Source organism: Oncorhynchus mykiss, chromosome 17, assembly GCF_057628025.1.
Source record: "Oncorhynchus mykiss isolate SJ-2025 chromosome 17, ASM5762802v1, whole genome shotgun sequence".
NCBI classification, from domain to species: Eukaryota; Metazoa; Chordata; class Actinopteri; order Salmoniformes; family Salmonidae; genus Oncorhynchus; species Oncorhynchus mykiss.
The window spans coordinates 34578282-34597988 of record NC_143038.1 but is presented as its reverse complement, the minus strand read 5'-3'; the positions used below and the strand labels follow the sequence as shown (position 1 = coordinate 34597988).

General features: G+C 41.7%; 1 protein-coding gene across 21 annotated transcripts in view; it reads left to right on the top strand.

The window, feature by feature from the left end:
* LOC110493206 (plasma membrane calcium-transporting ATPase 1) overlaps positions 1-19707 on the top strand; it is a 160147-nt gene that overhangs the window by 107672 nt on the left and 32768 nt on the right. For all 21 annotated transcript variants that reach the window (XM_036950054.2, XM_090205319.1, XM_090205325.1 and 18 more), the window contains 3 exons: positions 15614-15793; positions 15961-16048; positions 16515-16621. In XM_036950054.2, the coding sequence (XP_036805949.1) occupies positions 15614-15793; positions 15961-16048; positions 16515-16621 (375 nt within the window). The remainder of the gene's footprint in view (positions 1-15613; positions 15794-15960; positions 16049-16514; positions 16622-19707) is intronic.

The window sequence follows — 19707 nt, the reverse complement described above, 5'->3', positions numbered from 1 at the left end:
GGAGGATTCATTTTTTTCTTCACAATAAGCATGTCTTTGATGGTAGGAACCTATTTCTTGCTGCTGTCCATATATCATTCATTTGGGAGAACACTCTCTCGACTGGTGCGTTACTTCCAGGTAAGCACATGACAACAGACGCTAATCTAGCCAGGTTAGTGTGTGGGATGTCGTTCTCTTTGAAGTGGGTAACCACCGTGCTCCATCTCTGACTAAGCGGTGTCTCAGATGTTTTCCATTCTTCAAGCAATTCCCCCCTTTAGGAACTCTTTCAGGCCAGTTACCTCGTCACACAATGCATCCTCATTGATGGTCACATTGGGGCATTTTGTTCTGCAGTGTGGCTGCTGCCTTCTGGATCTCTTCACGCTGAGGTTGCCTTTTTAAACGGAGACCATGTAAATCTTTGCTTGCATGTAGTTCACAGCTGTATTGAAGAACGAGTGGGATGTTTTGAGAAACCTCTCTTTTAGACATTGCTCCATTTTCCTCTAGCTCTCTCAGAAGTCCTCTGACCAAAACTGGAGTGACGTTTTCATCACGTCTTGCAGTCGATTTTGCCTCAGCGTTTCTCAGAATTGCAGCGGACTCCACAGCACAGCGGTCCTGGCCTTCGAGCATCTTGATCGTGTCAGTGAATACAGTCAGGTTTCCATGGACAAAGGCCAGGCAAAGTTCAGTCAGTTTGCAGGACAACAGGGCGTTTGTCTTCAGAAAGCAAATAGGGATTTCAATGGCACATACATTTTCAGCATTCTTTCTAGAGCAGGGAGCATGGACAGCCAGCGAACAATGTTGTGTAATAAAATGTTATGGTACTCCTGGCAAACAAACTCACAAAACCTCTTCAGTCGTTCTACTCTGATGGTAAAAATATGAAAATATCTTTGAGCAGGTACTCAACATCAAGGGGAATCATATGCAAATCTGTTCTGGCTGTGTAATGAATGATGTGGGCAGGACAACCTAAGTCAATCACCTCCCGCTGCAGATTATTTTAAACTTTGGTATAGACATTCACCCTCCCCAGTCTATTCAGTCCTCCAAAGTTGGTATTTGTGTTGTCGGCAGAGAATGGCACAACTTTGTTTTCCAGGTTACATTTTTGGATGAACACCAGGACCTCCTCTGCAATTCCCTCTGCTGTTTCTCCCTTCAATTCAACAAAATCAAGCAGTTTTGTTTCCACAGATGTGCTGCCATCATGTATCTTACAATATCTGACTACTATTGTCAGCAGCTTTACATCTGTCTATGATTGGACGCATCAATGGATAGGGACACAAATTCAACCTGATCTAAAGCTTCCGTGTCAGTTGTGCTGTGCAGTCCATATATCTTTAACTATGATTGTGTAGCATCGTGTGGTATGCAAAGACACCCTCCTGCACAGCTAAATCATATTCTTCTTGGGAAGGCTCTACCTTCTTGAAGAATGTGGTGACAGAGGGCATACCAACACCGCCAATCAGACAGGCTTTATGCTTTTTCATGTTCTTCCACTGCCGTTCTTCCCCCGCAGCCAATTGAAAAAGAGGAATTACAAAGGGTGCAGTGAACCATTCTTGATCTGAGCGTATAAATGGAAATTCTTTCATCATGTTGTCATTAAAGTGGCATTTCTGTTTCTTGGAGCGAGCTATTGTACCTCCTCTGTCTGTCCTCTGTCTCTTCTTCACTCTCCTTGTCACTCTTCTTGCTCTCAACTTTTTCCTTCTCCTCCAATCGAGCTCCTCCTCTTGTCTTCACTCGTCTTCCTTCTCTTTCTTCCTTTCCTTCTCTTTACCTTTCCACCTCACTCTTCTGCACTCTCCTCGCTTCACTCTTTTTACTCAATTGGTCCTTCTCACTCTCTTCTCCTTCTGCTCCAATCTTTAATAATAAATAGTACACTATTAGATAAAATACTTTGGTTAACAGGTTCCCGTTGCTTGACCCATTTTTATTAATTTAATCTCAAAAACATAGTTTGGAATAATACATTGGCAGGCTCTGTAATAATATTTTTGACCTTTTCTCCTCTCTCTGTCATTCTTCTTCCTATCCAGTCTTCCTCCTCTCCTTCCTCTCCACTCTCTAACAGAAAACATTATGCTAATATTATAATTTAATCATAACCTAGCTACCATGACAGTAGCTAGCTAACTTGTCTATGTAGACTAACGTTAGCTAGTATAACTTATTTAAAACCTTATAGAGCAGATCATCTATCTATATAATAAATTGTGACATAACATCACTAGCTAGTAACACAAACGATTGTAACTTACTTACCTGGCTTGAAAATACATTTGTGGTGATGTTGTGGATTCACTCGACACTTAATAGCTTCTGGCTGAGTTTTCCACAGCAGTTTTCTCTAAAACTAGCGTGAATAAGTAGTCCGTAGTAGAAGAAGAAGAGTGAATGAAGCTGCTATAGCGAGCAGCCCCCTCTGTTGGCCAAAACAAGCACAATGTGATTGAGACGTCAATTGGTAGGCTCTGTTGCCTGGTCTTTCTTGCCACCTAAAATATTATTTCACTTTGCGGTCTGTTTTGAACACACAGTTAAAAACGGGGACATTTCCGGGTACATCTCCAGTCAGGGACAGGCCACTAAAAACGGGGACTGTCCCCGTTTGTTCACCCTAGTGTAGCTATGTTTGCTAGCTAGTTAGCCAGCCAGCCCAGAGAGAGAGCATTGCATTGTAGGTTTTGTAATCAAATTGAGCTGCAACAGATACCCACAACGATTTTCACATGTTGCTACCATCCTTGTTGTAATGACGTAAACAAAACATGTGTTCACAAAAAAGTTTGTTCAAAGCTGCAATATGTAACTTTTTGGCTGACCTGACCAAATTCACATAGAAATGTGAGTTATAGATATGTCATTCGCATTGAAAGCAAGTCTAAGAACTGGTAGATCTGTTCTATGTGCACTGTTTCTATGCTTCCCGTTCTTAAGTTTTGTTTTTTGTGTCTTTTACTTTCGGTTTCGTACACCAGCATCAAACAGCTGAAAACACAATAGTTTGGTTATGGAAAAGATATTTCACAGCCGTTTAGATGGTACAATGATTCTCTATTATACTTGCCTAAACTGAAATTTGGCAAACTATTATTTGGCGAACTGAGTTTTACTACTATTTTGCAAGCTCCCGTTTTGGACGTGCGTAAAAATAAAAACTCCATGTTGGCTGCCTGTGTACATATGCCCATCATGGAACAAGAGATGATGATGGTGACCCTTGTATTTAGAAGTCATTTTCTTGTAACAATTTCTCGTTTTCCATTTGACATGACTAAAAACCAAGCCCTCCCTCCTTTACTCTGGGCCTAGGCTACAATAACGAAAGCTGATTCAACTGCAATGCATCTTTTTTTTCAATCCTGCAGATTTTATGATAACATGCTTCTGACCCCAACCTACTAAGAAATATTGTTTTTGTTTAAAAAATATATGAGGAAAAAATACATATTGCTTGTTTCTCGTTTAATTAGAGGAGAGGGATAAGACAGTGAAAGAGGGGAGAGGAGAGGAAAGAAGATTATAAGAAGCCCAAAGATTAGTTTGAGTCTCTTGACTGTGGAAGGAGTAAGATATTCAATATTAGAGTGAGAGGGAGACAGTTTAATTCAACATGTTGCACATTTCTTAGAATAATTCAGTCCTAGCTTTATGATGAGAAAGTGTTAATGCATTCTGTAAAATGGTTCCATAATGTTTTCTAGAACATATTTGGGAGCAGTGAGTGGACATTCTCCCTTTCTCTTTATATTAGATCTTTGTCCAGCTTCTGTGAAAAGTTTAGATATGCGTCAAACCCTCCATAGTCTGTTGCTTTAATATTTGAATGTCCTTTGAACTAGCTAGCCGACACGCTTGTGTGTGCAGAGTGGCACCAGAATTAAAAACGCGTCTTCTATATTTATTTGTAGTTAATAAATCCAATCAAAATGAAACGTGATAACTAGCCCTATAGTGTCATCAGCAAGCGTTTATCCATTCTTCTATTCTTCTAATAAGAAATCTCTCTCCCTGTCCTCTGAATCAAGCTTGTAATTTCAGTAAAATAGCCTATGATTCGGAGGGGGAGGTGCAGGAAGCCTAAATACGCTTTGCATAGGCGCTTTGTTGCATGTTGTTGTGGGACTAGAAAAAACATATCTGGAGTGTAAAATAACATTATTAACCGGTTGCCAAGCTTTTAAAAGAACGATTCTGTTTCCGGGAACAGTATGGATCATTTCTATTCCAGGTGCCGTGTACATGCCGTGGACATGCCAAACGTTGTCAATAAGCACGATTAAATTGACGATTGAGGCCTACAATTCTAATCAAAATGAAACCCCAACTTGTTTTGAATAAGCTATGTCAAAATACAGTTACAGGCACTATAATTGCTTACTGGGGCATATGACGCTGATGTTAACAGTGTATCAAATCAACATGTTCAAATCAATGTTATAAAACTGCGAGTATGATTGAAAAGCTCATCTGCACACACAGACACATGCGTACAGTCTCACACTCAGACATACACAGTCTCTCTCTCTCTCTCTCTCTCTCTCTCTCTCTCTCTCTCACACACACATGCGCACACACACACACACATCACATGTAAGTGACGCCCGTTCAGTGAAGCCCAAGTATTTTATTAGGATGCCCCCCAGCTGAACACACCACCTCACTCCACTGTGGCCCTAGAGGACTGAAATGTCCCTGTTGTCTCCTAAAAAAAGTATTCTCTATAGCTCCAGCCAGAGCCATATTGCCCGTAAACCTGATAATTAGAATTCAAATGTAATATCACAGAGCACTGAACTTTGGGGAAAACAGCATTATGTAAATCTAATATAGCAATTTTTGAGAGTGTGACTGTGACATATTCACTATTTCCTTGCTCCGCCCAACCGCCACTTGCTGTGTTCTTCACGTGACAGACTGATAGTCATTAGAGTTTTGAATGTCAAGCAGCAGCAGATAAGAGTGGATGGAAATAGCTTCGTAGCCAGTAGGTGACTGACTCTACCATTTCCCAATAGAGTTGGAAGGAAAGGGCGGCTAGCTGCTAGATGAAAGATACTGTACTGTAGCCGCCAGTATAATGGCTGTGCACTTTAGTGCTGATCTTTCATGACAGCGGCGTCTCTGAAATGAGCTGCTGGTATGTCGAAGATTTACTCGTATCATCTATTAATTATGGAGATGAAGAACACTTCATTTCCATGATAAATGAGGAAAGGACACCTGTGTCGTTTTATTATTCAAATGCATAACTGAGGGGAAAAATGCAAAGTATCAGGGATATTATCACGGTTTCGACTAAAGTCCAGAAATGTGGAACATCAGAGTGAGTGATCGTAGGTTTGTGAGTTGTTTTGAATTTTATATATATATTTCTTTTTTTCAAGCAATAATACAATACAGACAATAAAAATGGCTGCTCCCATCAGTGGGTGCTCTGGTCAGATGGTGCGCTCGCCCCCACCCGCCCCGAGACACCAGCAAGGCCCTGGCCCAAATGGATTTTCCAAAGGCAGGAAAAACCAAGCACAGCCCGGCACCCGGGTGGAGCGCACAAATAACTACCAGGACCAGCACACACACAGCTCACAGCATGAAACCAAACCACAAAACATAAATAGCGAAACGCAAAGCGTACAAAAATCCCATTCCCACCCTTTCCCCTGATTGGAGGACCTCAACCATTTATGCTGTACATTTGTGTATATAATTATTCCAACACCCATCAATTCCACCATTCAGACAGCCAGAGATCAACCCCTCTTCCCCAATAAGTCATTCTACCATTTCCTATCGCAATTCATCCCACCATTCTCCCATGGTGTCTCACTAGGGACTTGAACCTCCCAGTTTGCAGCATTTCTGTCGAAATTGCCCCAAAAATAAACAATTTAGCCAAGAGCACAATTATATTTCCTATTGACTGTGTGGTCCTTCAAATCCCTCAGCAATACAGTTTGCAGGTCAACCTTACCCTGATATTATGGCATAACAACCATTCCTGGACCTGACTCCAAAAACAAGCTACTGATGGACAGTACCAAAGAGATGCTCTATTGATTCTCTATTGATTCTGTGGGGCGAGAATTTAATATAATAGCTTAAATTGATGCATAAATTGTTTGGTATATCAGTTCATAAACCCAATGCCATGGTATTGAGACAACTATCTTGAATTTTATGCGACATATTTGTCAACACTCTTGACCGTAAGTGAAACTGATACATTTTACAATTTACATGAGTGATTTCAAGGATTTGGCATTTTTAATTGGTGGCAGACAAACTACTTCATTGCATTTTCCATTTTTTGTGTCGGAGCTACGATGAGTTGGTTATATTTTCCATACACCTGGATGAATTGGTTGTAACACCGTCGTTGTTCACAATGTCATTCATAAACATACCTTTCTTATACATCTCTCTCAGTACATTGGCATTTAGCCATATTGTTTGCTGTAATATACCCTACCGTTCAAAAGTTTGTGGTCACTTAGAAACAGACGCCTCACAAGTCCTTAGTCTGTCAGCTTCATTAAATAGTACCCGCAAAACACCAGTCTCAACGTCAACAGTGAAGAGGCGACTCCGGGATGCTGGCCTTCTAGACTGAGTTGCAAAGAAAAAGTCATATCTCAGACTGGCCCAAAAAAAAGATGGCCAAAAGAACACAGACACTGGACAGGGGAACTCTGCCTTGAAGGCCAGCATCCCAGAGTCGCCTCTTCACGGTTGACATTGAGACGGGTGTTTTGCGGGTACTATTTAATGAAGCTGACAGTTGAGAACTTGAGGCATCTGTTTCTCAAACTAGACACTAATGTATTTGTCCTTGTCCTCTTGCTCAGTTGTGCACCAGGGCCTCCCACTCCTTTCTATTCTGGTTAGAGACAGTTTTGTCTGTTCTGTAAAGGGAGTAGTACACAGCGTTGTACGAGATCTTCAGTTTCTTGGCAATTTCTTGCATGGAATACCCTTCATTTCTCAGAACAAGGATAGACTGACGAGGTTCAGAAGAAAGTTATTTGTTTCTGGACATTTTGATCCTGTAATCGAACCCACAATGCTTCAGATACTCATCTAGTCTAAAGAAGGCCAATTTTATTGCTTCTGTAATTCGCACAACAGTTTCAGCTGTGCTAACATAATTGCAATAGGATTTTCTAATGATCAATTAGCCTTTTTAAAATGATAAACTTGGATTAGTTAACACAACATTGGAACACATGAGTGATGGTTGCTTATAATGGGCCTCTGTACTCCTATTCCATGTAATACTACTATAATAGTAATTTACAACATTTAACAATGTCTACACTGTATTTCTGATGAATTTTGTTATTTTAATGGACAAAAAATGTGATTTTCTTTCAAAAATAAGGACTTCTAAGTGACCCCAAACTTTTGAAGGGTCGTGTGGATTCTGCCTCTTCTGGAGGATAAATTGTCATTTTAGAAAACTCTGTATACCTTCATTTAAAAATAAGAATACTTTAAACAGGGTTACAATCCACTGGAAATGGATAGTTTTAATCTATATAACAGCAAAGAGCCACCTTTTAAACATCGGATGTGCCACTTAGTCTCTTCCTGGAAAACCAGTTTGGATTTAGATACAGTTTCAGTATAATATAAGCTTTAAGAGAGAGGTTGAATGTCTTGATATTTATTCATTTTAGCCCTCCAAACTCATAAAAAATACACATTTTACTTTATATGGATTTCCCTTCCAAAACAAAAAGAAAAATTCTTTAAAAAATATTCTCCTGGAGTTGGTAGAGCCATGAATAAAGATGTAAACTGTCATATCACTAGAGACTGAATCAGTGTATCATATGTTTCCCATAGATGGACAGATCTTTCCCTTTCCATGGTTTAAAGATCCTATCTATTTTGCTGAGTTTTCTGTCAAAATTGATAGTTGAAAGATCATTCAACTTTTCAGGAACTTGTACACCAAGCACTTCAACTGCACCATCCGCTCATTTAATCTGGAGACAACATTGCAATTTAAAGTTTGTCTTTTAGAGACCCAATCTGTAATATAGTACAGTTATCATACATATTTGGATTTTAATCCAGATAAATTGGAGAAATTATCCAGGTCTTCAATAAGACTGCTCAGGGTTGAAGATTGTGGACTCTTGAATCCTCAGCATATGTTCATTTCTAAACTCTTTCATTTTATAATTGGATCTGATTTTTATAGCTAACAGTTCAATGGCCATAACAATCAAGTATGGTGAAAGAGGGCAACCCTGTTTTACACCTCTTAACAATTCCTAATTTGCAGAGAAATAACCATTATTTCTAATGTGTTATACGTGACTTTTATCCATTTTACAAGAGATTCTCCAAAAATGAAATTATTCAGGCACTTATAAATACATTTTAGCCGTACTTTATCGAAGGCTTTCTCAAAAATCTGTCATAAAGATTATGCCTGGTTTCCCTACACTCTCATAGCATTAGGCAATTGTTAGAAATAATTGAAAACTATCTCCAATACAGTATGTCCTCCTTTTACGAATCCTGTCTGATCATGATGAATAATATCCAGTAAGACTTTTTTTTTATTCTATGAGCAATACATTTTGCCATTTCTTTTTACATCGTAACGTTGATGGGGGAGGGGCGTCACTTTTTTGTGAGATTGGGTCTTTATACTGTCCCCCTGGCTCCTGCTTCAGTAAGAGAGTAATCAACCCTTATTTTTGTGTGTCAGGCATTTGACCATTTATGTATGAATAATTAAAACATGCTGTTACTGGATCTTTGAATAATTCATAAAATGTTTGAGAAATATTTCTATTGGAATGCCATCAAGGCCAGGTGTTTTCCATGTCTGAAAGGAGTCAATTGCCAACCGTAGTTCGTCCTTTGTAATTTGTCCTTCGCAATATTGTTTTTGTGTGTTGCAGATTAATATCACAACACTTAGAGGTTAGAAGAGCTTGAAAGGAAAACATTAGTAAAAAAAAATGTTGCTTCTTCATTCAAAATGTCCTTTTGTGAGACAATGTTTTCATCATTTTTAACTATTTTCTGTAGGTTCATTTTTCACAGTTCTCCATCCAATTTGCTAGTTTTTTTATATAAATGAAACCAGATCTTTCTTGAATATGTTCCTCAAACTCCTTTTGTTTTGTGTCTAAACTATTCGGTATTATTCTGCTGTCTTTTCTCTCTTGACCGAATCCTTTCTTGTTTTTGGGATGAAAATGGAATTGAATGGCCTCTAAAGACATGCTTAAAGGCATCCTATACCATCAGTGGATCCACTGAACCTGTATTATGCAAGACAAAATCTGTTATAAACTCCTTAGTTTTCGTTATACATGTACTGTCCGTCAATTACCTATGATTAACTTTTCAGACGTACCAACACACGGGTGTGATCATTCTGCAGTGGTCCCTGCAGCGTACGCTCAAACCAGTGTGATTAGAACGTTTAGAATGTCCGGTTTCGATTGACGCAACAGTCAGTATTTGAGCTAGCCACGCTGTTTTTTTTTTTTTCACGTTTTTTTTGTTGTTGTTTTTTTGCATAAACACAGTTCTTACTAAGTTGTCTTGAATGTGACCGGTTTATTTTTGGATACAATGTTCAGACATTCACAGAAGTAGCGACAGCACACACAATCATTCGAACCGGAAAATGTAGCCTACTTTAGTCCTAGCGCTAACTGAGGAAAGATCGATGCAACACTAGCGGCCATGTTTAGAGAACTCTCAGCTGACAGAAACCACAATATAAATGAGCTAATAGCAATTACTATTTATAATTCATCACATCACGTGTGAGCTCAACATTGACCAAAATAATTGAGTCAAACACTTTCTCGAAATCAAAAGTAATCCGGCGATGGGTAGTTTGTGCGCGCTGGAAACTACCCATCGTCAACCAAAGGTAATACGAGGTTGGTCTGTTTATAGTATGGATCTTAAAGGGGGTGTGTAGTCTACGATCATTCACTTCCCTTCATTCACTTCCAGAAGTTTACACTAAAGATAAGTGAACCATTCCTTCACCTCATAACTTCTTTGGTCTGACAGACGTTTACTTGACACCCAGAATGCATTGTATAATGTTAACAAACGTGGCGCCACACGTAGCTGGAAAATAGCTTAGCATTAGCTCATTATACTCAATACAACAAAATACCAAAAAAGTATTTTACACACATCGTAGGTGTCGATTGTATAGTATACTACAATGTATGCAATAATTGGACTGCATTATTTGTCACCAGTACTTCAAAACGTGAATAAAACAGTCATACGTGCGTGCGTGCGTACGTACGTACATAGTGTATGCTACAGTAGAAGCGACAACACGATATACAGAAAATAAGGAACTTACTTTGATCGGAATGCACACTTGTCTAAAGTTATTATTTGTAAGGAAAACAACAATGTGAGTGCCAGCCAGAAAATGTGCCAGTTCGTGCAAGACTGCACAAATGTCTGCAAGACTGCACAAATGTCTGCATATTTGACGTGCAGAAAAAATGGGGAAGCGCTCTCCTTGAAGAAGGAGGCTACTTCTATGTAAATTAAGGAATTGAAGGCGGAACACACTTCAATTCAAACTGTTGTCAGAAAATACTACTTTTTTAATTCTATGAGCAATACATGTTGCCAATATTTTTGTATCGTAACATTGATGGGAGAGGGGCATCACTTTTTTTGTGAGATTGGATCTTTATACTGTCCCCCCCCCGGCTCCTGCTTCAGTAAGAGAGTAATCCCTTATTTTTGTGTGTCAGGCATTTGACCATGAAAATAATTTGAAATTGACAAGTTGAAACATAGCCTATAGATAATTAGCAGGCGGTGCTTGTTAACTGTCCTGTTGCGTAACAGTCACATTTTGGAACAGTGAGTGCATTCTGATATCACGTGCATAATACAACTCACTCTGGGGCGACCGTTAGAGATAATTGGAACTCGCATGTGAAAAGGTTAAATTTCCAATATCCCTGCCCTTGTGGAAAGTCTGTCATAGCTATATGGAGGGCTATAAGCTGATGGTCTGATCGAGTTCATTCCTCAATCTGCACTTTTTAAAACTTTTGGCACCATGGAAAAGGACACAAGAAAGTTTTCAATCCGACTTGCTTGATTTAGCCTCTTCCAAGTATATCTTACAAGGCTCATATTTTTGAGCTTCTATATACAATGCATTCAAAAGGACTCTGACCCCTTGACTTTTTGCACATTTTGTTACATTACAGCCTTATTCTAAAAATAGATTAAATTGTTTTTGCCCCTCATCAATCTACACACACTACCCCATAATGAAAAAGCAATAAAAGGTTTTTAGATGTTTTTGCAAATTTAGATAAGATTTCAGACCCTTTACTCAGTACTTTGTTGAAAGCACCGTTGGCAGTGATTACAGCCTCGAGTCTTCTTGGATATGACACTACAAGCTTTGCACACCTGTATTTGGGGAGTTTCTCCCATTCTTCTCTGCAGATCCTCTCAATCTCTGTCAGGTTGGATGGGGAACATCACTGCACAGCTATTTTCAGGTCGCTCCAGAGATGTTCGAGTCCAGACTGGCTGGGCCACTCGAAACATTCAGAGATCTGTCCCGAAGCCACTCCTGCGTTGTCTTGGCTGTGTGTATAGGGTCGTTGTCCTATTGGAAGGTGAACCTTCGCTCCAGCCTTAGGTCCTGAGCACTCTGGAGCAGGTTTTCATCACCTCACTGTACTTTTCACTTTTCCCATGATCCTGCCTAGATTCACTAGTCCCTGCTGCTGGAAAACATCCCCACAGCATGATGCTGCCACCACCATGCTTCACCATAGGGATGGTGCCAGGTTTCCTCCAGATGTGACATTTGGCATTCAGGCCAAAGAGTTCAATCTTGGTTTCATCAGACCAGAGTATCTTGTTTCTCATGGTCAGTCCTTTAGGTGCCTTTTGGCAAACCCATCCCCAGATTTGATACCCATCCCCAGATCTGTGCCTCGACACAATCCTGTCTCGGAGCTCTGCTGACAATTCCTTTGACCTCATGGCTTGGTTTTTAGCTCTGATATGGTGTCATCTGTGAGACCTCATGACCAATCAATTGAATTTACCACAGTTGGACTCCAATCAAGTTCTCGAAACATCTCAAGGATGATCAATAGAAACAGGATGCATCTGAGCTCAATTTGGAGTCTCATAGCAAAGGGTCTGAATACTTATGTAAATAATATATTTGTCTTATTTTTAATACATTTGAGAAATAATCTTTGTCACTTGAGTATTGTGTGTAGATTTAAGATTTTTTTCTTCAATTTAATCCATTTTAGAACAAAGGTTGTGATGTAACAAAACTTGGAAAATGTCAAGTAGTCTGAACACTTTCCAAATGTACTGTATATACAAAAATATGTGGACACCCCTTCAAATTAGTGGATTCGGCTATTTCAGCCACACCCATTGCTGACAGGTGTAGAACACAGCCATGCAATCTCCATATACAAACAATGGCAGTAGAATGGCCTTTTTGAAGAGCTCAGTGACTTTCAACGTGGCACCGTCATAGGATGCCACCTTTCCAACAAGTCTGCCCTGCTAGAGCTACCCCAGTCAACTGTAAGTGCTGTTATTTTGAAGTGGAATTGTCTAGGAGCAACAACGGCTCAGCCGCAAAGTGGTAGGCCACACAAACTCACAGAACGGGACCACTGAGTGATATAGCGCTTAAAAATTGTCCTCATTCACCACCGAATCCCGCTTCACCATCTGGCAGTCCAAAGGATGAATCTGGGTTTGGCAGATGCCTGTAGAACGCAACCTGCCCCAATGCATAGTGCCAACTGTAAAGTTTGGTGGATGAGAATAATGGTGTGGGGCTGTTTTTCATTGTTCGGGCTAGGCCCCTTAGTTCCAGTGAAGGGAAATTTTAACGCTACAGCATAAAATGACGTTCTAGACAACTTATGGGCTTCCAACTTCCAGGCAACAACTTGGGGAAGCCCTTTCCTGTTTCAGCATGACAATGCCTCATTGCACAAAGCAAAGTACATTCAGTCATTTTTGTCGAGATCGGTGTGGAAGAACTTGACTGGCCTGTAGAGCCCTAACCTTAACCCCATCGAACACCTTTGGGAAAGCTGACTGTGAGCCAGGCCTAATCTCTCCACATCAGCACCTTCCTAATGCACTTGTGACTGAATGGAAGCAAATCCCTGCATTATTGTTCCAAGTAATGTTCCAACATGTAGTGTAAATCCTTCCCAGAAGAGTGGAGGCTGTTATTGGGCTGTTTTGTGGCGGCAGGTAGCCTAGTGGTTAGAGCGTTGGGCCAGTAAACGAAAGGTTGCTAGATTGAATCCCCCAGCCGACAAGGTAAAAATGTAATTCTACCCCTGAACAAGGCAAATAACCCACTGTTCCTAGGCCGTCATTGTGAATAAGAATTTGTTCTTAACTCACTTGCCTAGTTAAATAAAGGTGAAATATTATTATTCTTTTTTTTAAATATATCAGCAAAGGGGGGATCAACTCCATATTAATGCCCATGATTTTGGATTGAGATGTTTCGGCGAGCAGGTGTCCTCATACTTTTTCATGTAGTGTATGCCTCATGGGTCTCCCGGTCACGACGCAGCCAGGGATCGAACCTGGGGCTGTAGTGATGCCTCAAGCACTGCGATGCAGTGCCTTCGACTACTGCGCCACTCAGGAGGCCCTCTACTGGAGAGCTCTTCTTTATCTACACCCATTCAGCATCCTTCACATCCTCTTAAGCCTTAGCCCCACCCATCTCTTTAAGGATTCACATGTGAGGCCATGTGCTAAACATGGTGAATAGGGTAGTGTAGTAAACAACCAAAGATTTCAAGACTAAAAGTGGTTAGTTGTAGTAAGAAGTAGTAGTAAAAATACACTTTATCTAGTCCTTGGCCTATATCCTAATCTGACTTTGAAGCAGGTCATATTGTTCTTCACATTACCGTCTTTGGTAAACACACACTATATCAAATATAATCAAAGTTTATTTGTCACATGCACAGGATACAGAAGGTGTAAACGGTACAGTGAAATGGTTACTTGCATAGTAGAATATTTTGTTTAGACATGTGGCTAGCTAGCTAAACAATCAACCATAAATTAATCCTAACTCATACTACCATGCACCATGCATGAATCTGCAGGTGTCTAAAGCTAACCAACTATGTTCAATGTTAGCTAGCTAGCTAATTAGGCTATAACTAGCAATGCAAATGTATCTCTGAGATACAAATAATATTACTCCATAGATCATACAGACCATTTAGCTAGACTCTTACCCGTATACATGGATGAACACTTCTCTCTCTCTGTCATGGATGCCATGGTTGCCCTTTAGTTTGAAGATGTAATCCGGAGACGGGTGTTTTATACAACAGCCTTCTGTGTTCTCTTTTTGACTCTCCACATTTGGCAATGATCTCACTTCTTCCACTGGGCATTCCACTGATTTCAAAAGTCTGATTACCAGCATTATAGCTATTCATGATTATAACATGACTAAACATATAGATAAACAATGTGTTTTCTGTGTAGGCTAGTATCTGTTTATTATATAGGCTATAACGGATACATCATCAGATGGAATAGTATGTTTGGAATTACCACCGCAAATGTGCGCTATATATACAAATGTGCGCTATATATTTTGGTTCATAAACCTATGGCAACAAGCTCAAACTCCTAACCCACGAGTTTAGCCAACTGTTCACATACCCTGGTCCTTAATGCGTGGGTCCCTCTTCCAGTTGTCAAAACTCTCCGGTAGAGGCGACACCTTGCCCACCTCCGGTGACAAAGAATAGCCTAGTTAATTACAACTAACGTCGTATCAGTCCATCATGCCCCTGAGTTGTTCTGCGTTAGGGCGTGAGTGGATGTTTGCATAAGGTGGTCTGCCAGTGTTATTGTGGGATCATTCCACCATAGTGGGTCAAGGTTCTATTGTTTCTTTGCGGTTCTCTGTTACTTTGGGGGTGTGAGAGGGTTACGCAAAGAGTGTAGCTACATGTTTAGTGGTCTATGTGAGGGCAGAGGAGGTGGGAGGTGGGGGTGCCAGGTTGGGGTTCAGCGGTGTGATTGACAGGCAGACAACTGTGGGGGGTTTCAAATGATCTATAAATAAGTAATCTGATTGATCTAATGAGAAGTGACTCATCACATGCCTGAGGGTGGATAATTACACAGGACTTCAAACGCAAGCTCACATACAAGCACAGACACATATACACACTCACTCAAACACACAGAGAGAGCGTCTCGCATACACAGCGGGTTGAGAGGTCAGGCCCGAATGAGCAAAAGCTGTCAGGGCTTCACATTGTCATGCTGAGAGAGAAACTAAAATAACATCCGACACTTACTGTTACTGAGACTAACCCTGGAGTGGGGAACATATGGAGGGGAATATACATACAGAATCACTCAGATACAAACATATACCTTACACAGACTGGCCTGAGATCAGCACTGATACTATACCAAGGAGTGTTGTTGTGAAGTGGATATATAACTACAGAATACTGGCTGATCAATGTCCTTGTAGTGATGTTCAAGTCATGACTCTCTCCTCCCTCCCCTAAAGGTACCTAATGCCATCCTCAAGTGCCAGAAGGCCGGCATCACCGTGCGCATGGTTACCGGGGACAACATCAACACTGCCCGCGCCATAGCAACCAAGTGTGGCATCCTGTTGCCGGGTGAGGACTTCCTGTGTCTGGAGGGCAAAGAGTTCAACCAGCTGATCCGTAACGACCAGGGAGAGGTGAGACACACCACAGGACTTTTTTATTATAAATTAAAGATGAGACAGGCTTGGGGACTTAAATTATGTCCTAGTAGTAGTACTAACATTGGGAGTGATGCATTTTGTAAAAGTTCTTCATTGCTCGAGATTCAGTCCCTCTGACTCCGTGTCCTCCTGTGCTCTAGGTGGAGCAAGAGCGTCTGGATAAGGTGTGGCCCAAGCTGCGTGTGCTGGCTCGCTCCTCTCCCACTGACAAACACACTCTGGTCAAAGGTGGGTTAAAGCTGTCACACATCTCTCCTTTTCTTGTTTTTACTCCCCTCCTCCTTCCTAAAATGTGTTCTCTTTCATGTGTGATCAACACACACACAGCGGACCCAGGGGTCTCTAGCACTGCCATCCCCTTCAGCCCAACCCAGTTTTCTTCAAAGACTAGCCTGTTTCATCTCAGTTGGGGGTGGTGGAGGGGTGGAGAGAGAGTTACGGGCCAGGTGAGGCATAACGCAGGTGTTGGTCATGAATATGGAGACTCTTGACTAGAAGACTAACTGGGGAAAAAACCACTGAATTTCAGTCACTGAAAAAGCAAATGAAATGGGTAAAAGGCCATTTCGAAATATTGGGGGACCGACATTTGTTAGTTATGTTCATCCAACAAAATTCCATTCCTCAGAGAATGTGTATACTGCTGTCCAGTGTACTGATATCTGAGGGGTGTGGTCTTGTTCCTATCCCTCAGGTATCATGGACAGCACCGTCCTCGAGACACGACAGGTGGTGGCTGTGACAGGCGACGGAACTAACGATGGCCCCGCCCTAAAGAAGGCCGATGTCGGATTCGCTATGGTAACACTCTCTTTTCATATCGGTCTGTTTTCATGGTTCCCTTGTAACAAATTTCCTTCCGGTTTTACTCCCTCTATTTTCTCAGACAAGAATTGTTAGCGAGAACTTACACAACAGCCATGACAAGCTAATTTTGCCCAAACCTCATCTCTGTAACTCTCCAATTTACTCCAAGTGCCCCCATTTAAGATGGCTGGGTAATTGGATAATAAATCATTAGAGGGAGTAACGACTGGATAAATCTGCTTATCACCAGACAAGCCCCACTACATTCACACACACACACACTGCACCCCTCGTAGAAAGACCTCTGGGTTTGGGAGTTACAGAATAAGAGTGAGTGTGTGAGTGTACATGTGTAATTATACTGTGTTGTCTATACTGTGTTGTCTATCTGTGTGCTTGGCAGCCCGTGTCAGTATGCCGTTGTGAGGAGCCTTGTTTCAGATTAGCAGTCGTCCTTGTGGTTCAGTTAAATCCCATCCCAATATAGTCCCCTTCACATTCATTCAGACTACACTCCCTCTGCGAGCCTGTGTCACACTAACGGGGAGACCCCACAGCCAGGAAGACCAGTTTATAGAATCAATCACATTTATTTATGAAGCCCTTCTTACATCAGCTGATGTCACAAAGTGCTGTACAGAAACCCTGCCTAAAACCCCAAACAGCAAGCAATGCAGGTGTAGAAGCACAGTGGCTAGGAAAAACTCCCTAGATAGGCTGGAACCTAGGAAGAAACCTAGAGAGGAACCAGGCTATGATGGGTGGCCAGTCCTCTTCTTGCTGTGCCGGGTGGAGATTATAACAGAACATGGCCAAGATGTTCAAATGTTCATAGATGACCAGCAGGGTCAAATAATAATAATCACAGTGGCTGTCGAGGGTGCAACAGGTCAGCACCTCAGGAGTAAATGTCAGTTGGCTTTTCATAGCCGATCATTCAGAGTATCTCTACCGCTCCTCCTGTCTCTAGAGAGTTGAAAATAACAGGTCTGGGACAGGTAGCATTTGGAGCAGCAGCACGGCCAGGTGGACTGGGGACAGCAAGTTATCAGGCCAGGTAGTCCTGAGGCATGGTCCCAGGGCTCAGGTCCTCCGAAACAGGGAGATAATTGAGAGAGAGCGAGCTGCTTGAGAGAGAGCGAGCTGCTTGAGAGAGAGCGAGCTGCTTGAGAGCGAGCGGGCTGCTTGAGAGCGAGCGAGCGAGCTGCTTGAGAGAGAGAGAGCGAGCTGGGCCTCCCAGGTGGCGCAGTGGTTAAGGGCGCTGTACTGCAACGCAGCTGTGCCACCAGAGATTCTGGGTTCGCGCCCAGGTTCTGTCAGAACCGGCCACGACCGGGAGGTCCGTGGGGCGACGCACAATTGGCATAGCGTCGTCCGGGTTAGGGAGGGTTTGGCCGATAGGGATATCCTTGTCTCATCGCGCACCAGTGACTCCTGTGGCGAGCCGGGCGCAGTGCACGCCAACCAAGGTTGCCAGGTGCACGGTGTTTCCTCCGACGGGTTGGATGCGCGCTGTGTTAAGAAGCAGTGCGGCTTGGTTGGGTTGTGTATCGGAGGTCGCATGACTTTCAACCTTAGTCTCTCCCGAGCCGGTACAGGAGTTGTAGCAATGAGACAAGATAGTAATTACTAACAATTGGATACCACGAAATTGGGGAGAAAAAGGGGGTAAAAAATGTTTAAATCAGAGAGAGAGTGAGTTGCTAGAGAGAGTGAGTTGCTAGAGAGAGAGTGAGTTGCTAGAGAGAGAGTGAGTTGCTAGAGAGAGAGTGAGTTGCTAGAGAGAGAGTGAGTTGCTAGAGAGAGAGTGAGTTGCTAGAGAGAGAGTGAGCTGCTAGAGAGAGAGTGAGCTGCTAGAGAGAGAGTGAGCTGCTAGAGAGAGAGTGAGCTGCTAGAGAGAGAGCGAGTGAGCTGCTAGAGAGAGAGCGAGCGAGCTGCTAGAGAGAGAGCGAGCGAGCTGCTAGAGAGAGAGCGCGAGCTGCTTGAGAGAGCTGACTATAAGAATCCTGTGGATACCTCAATTGCAGAAGAAGAATTATTGGAAAAACTACTTGCTTTCCAACCCAAAAAGGCCTGTGGTGCTGATGGTATTTGAAATGAAATGATCAAATATACATCCACAAATTCAAATTGGCTATACTCAAACTCTTCAACATTATCCTCACTGCAGGTATTTTCCCCGATATTTGGTTTCAGGGATTGATCACACCAATCTAAAAATGGAGACAAATTTGACCCAAATAATTACAGAGGAATTTGCGTTAACAGAAGCTTGGGGAAAATTCAGTATTATAAATAGCAGACTACACCATTTCCTTGACCAACACAACGTCCTGAGCAAAATGATCTTAAACAGACCACATTTACACCCTCCACACTCTAATTGACAAACAAGTAAACCAAAACAAAGGCAAAATCTACTCGTGTTTTGTTGATTTCAAGAAAGCATTTGATTCAATTTGGCACAAAGGTATTTTTTATAAACTAATAGAAAGTGGTATTGGAGGTAAAACATATGATGTTATTAAATCAATGTACACTAAAAACAAATGTGCGGTTAAAATTGGCAACAAGCAAACAGACTTCTTCTCTCAGGGACGGGGAGTGAAACAGGGCTGCCCAATAAGTCCAACACTATTTAACATCTACATTAATGATTTGGCAAGAACATTAGAAGAATCGGAAGCACCTGGTATCACCCTACACAACACTGAAATCAAGTGTCTGCTGTACGCAGATGACCTGGTGCTGCTGTCTCCCACTAAAGAGGGGTTACAGCAGCACCTAGATCGTCTTCACAGGTTCTGTCAGACCTGGGCTCTGACCGTTAACCTAAAAAATATATATATATAATGGTATTCCAAAAAAGGTCCGGAAATCAGGATGAGAAATCTAAATTCTATTTGGACACAGTTCTATTAGAACACACCAAAAAAACGACACATATCTAGGACTAAATATCAGCAACACAGGTAGCTTTCACATGGCTGTGAATGAGCTGAGACAAAGCAAGAAGAGCATTCTATGCCATTAAAAGGAACATTAAAATAGAAATTCCAATTAGAATCTGGCTCAAAATG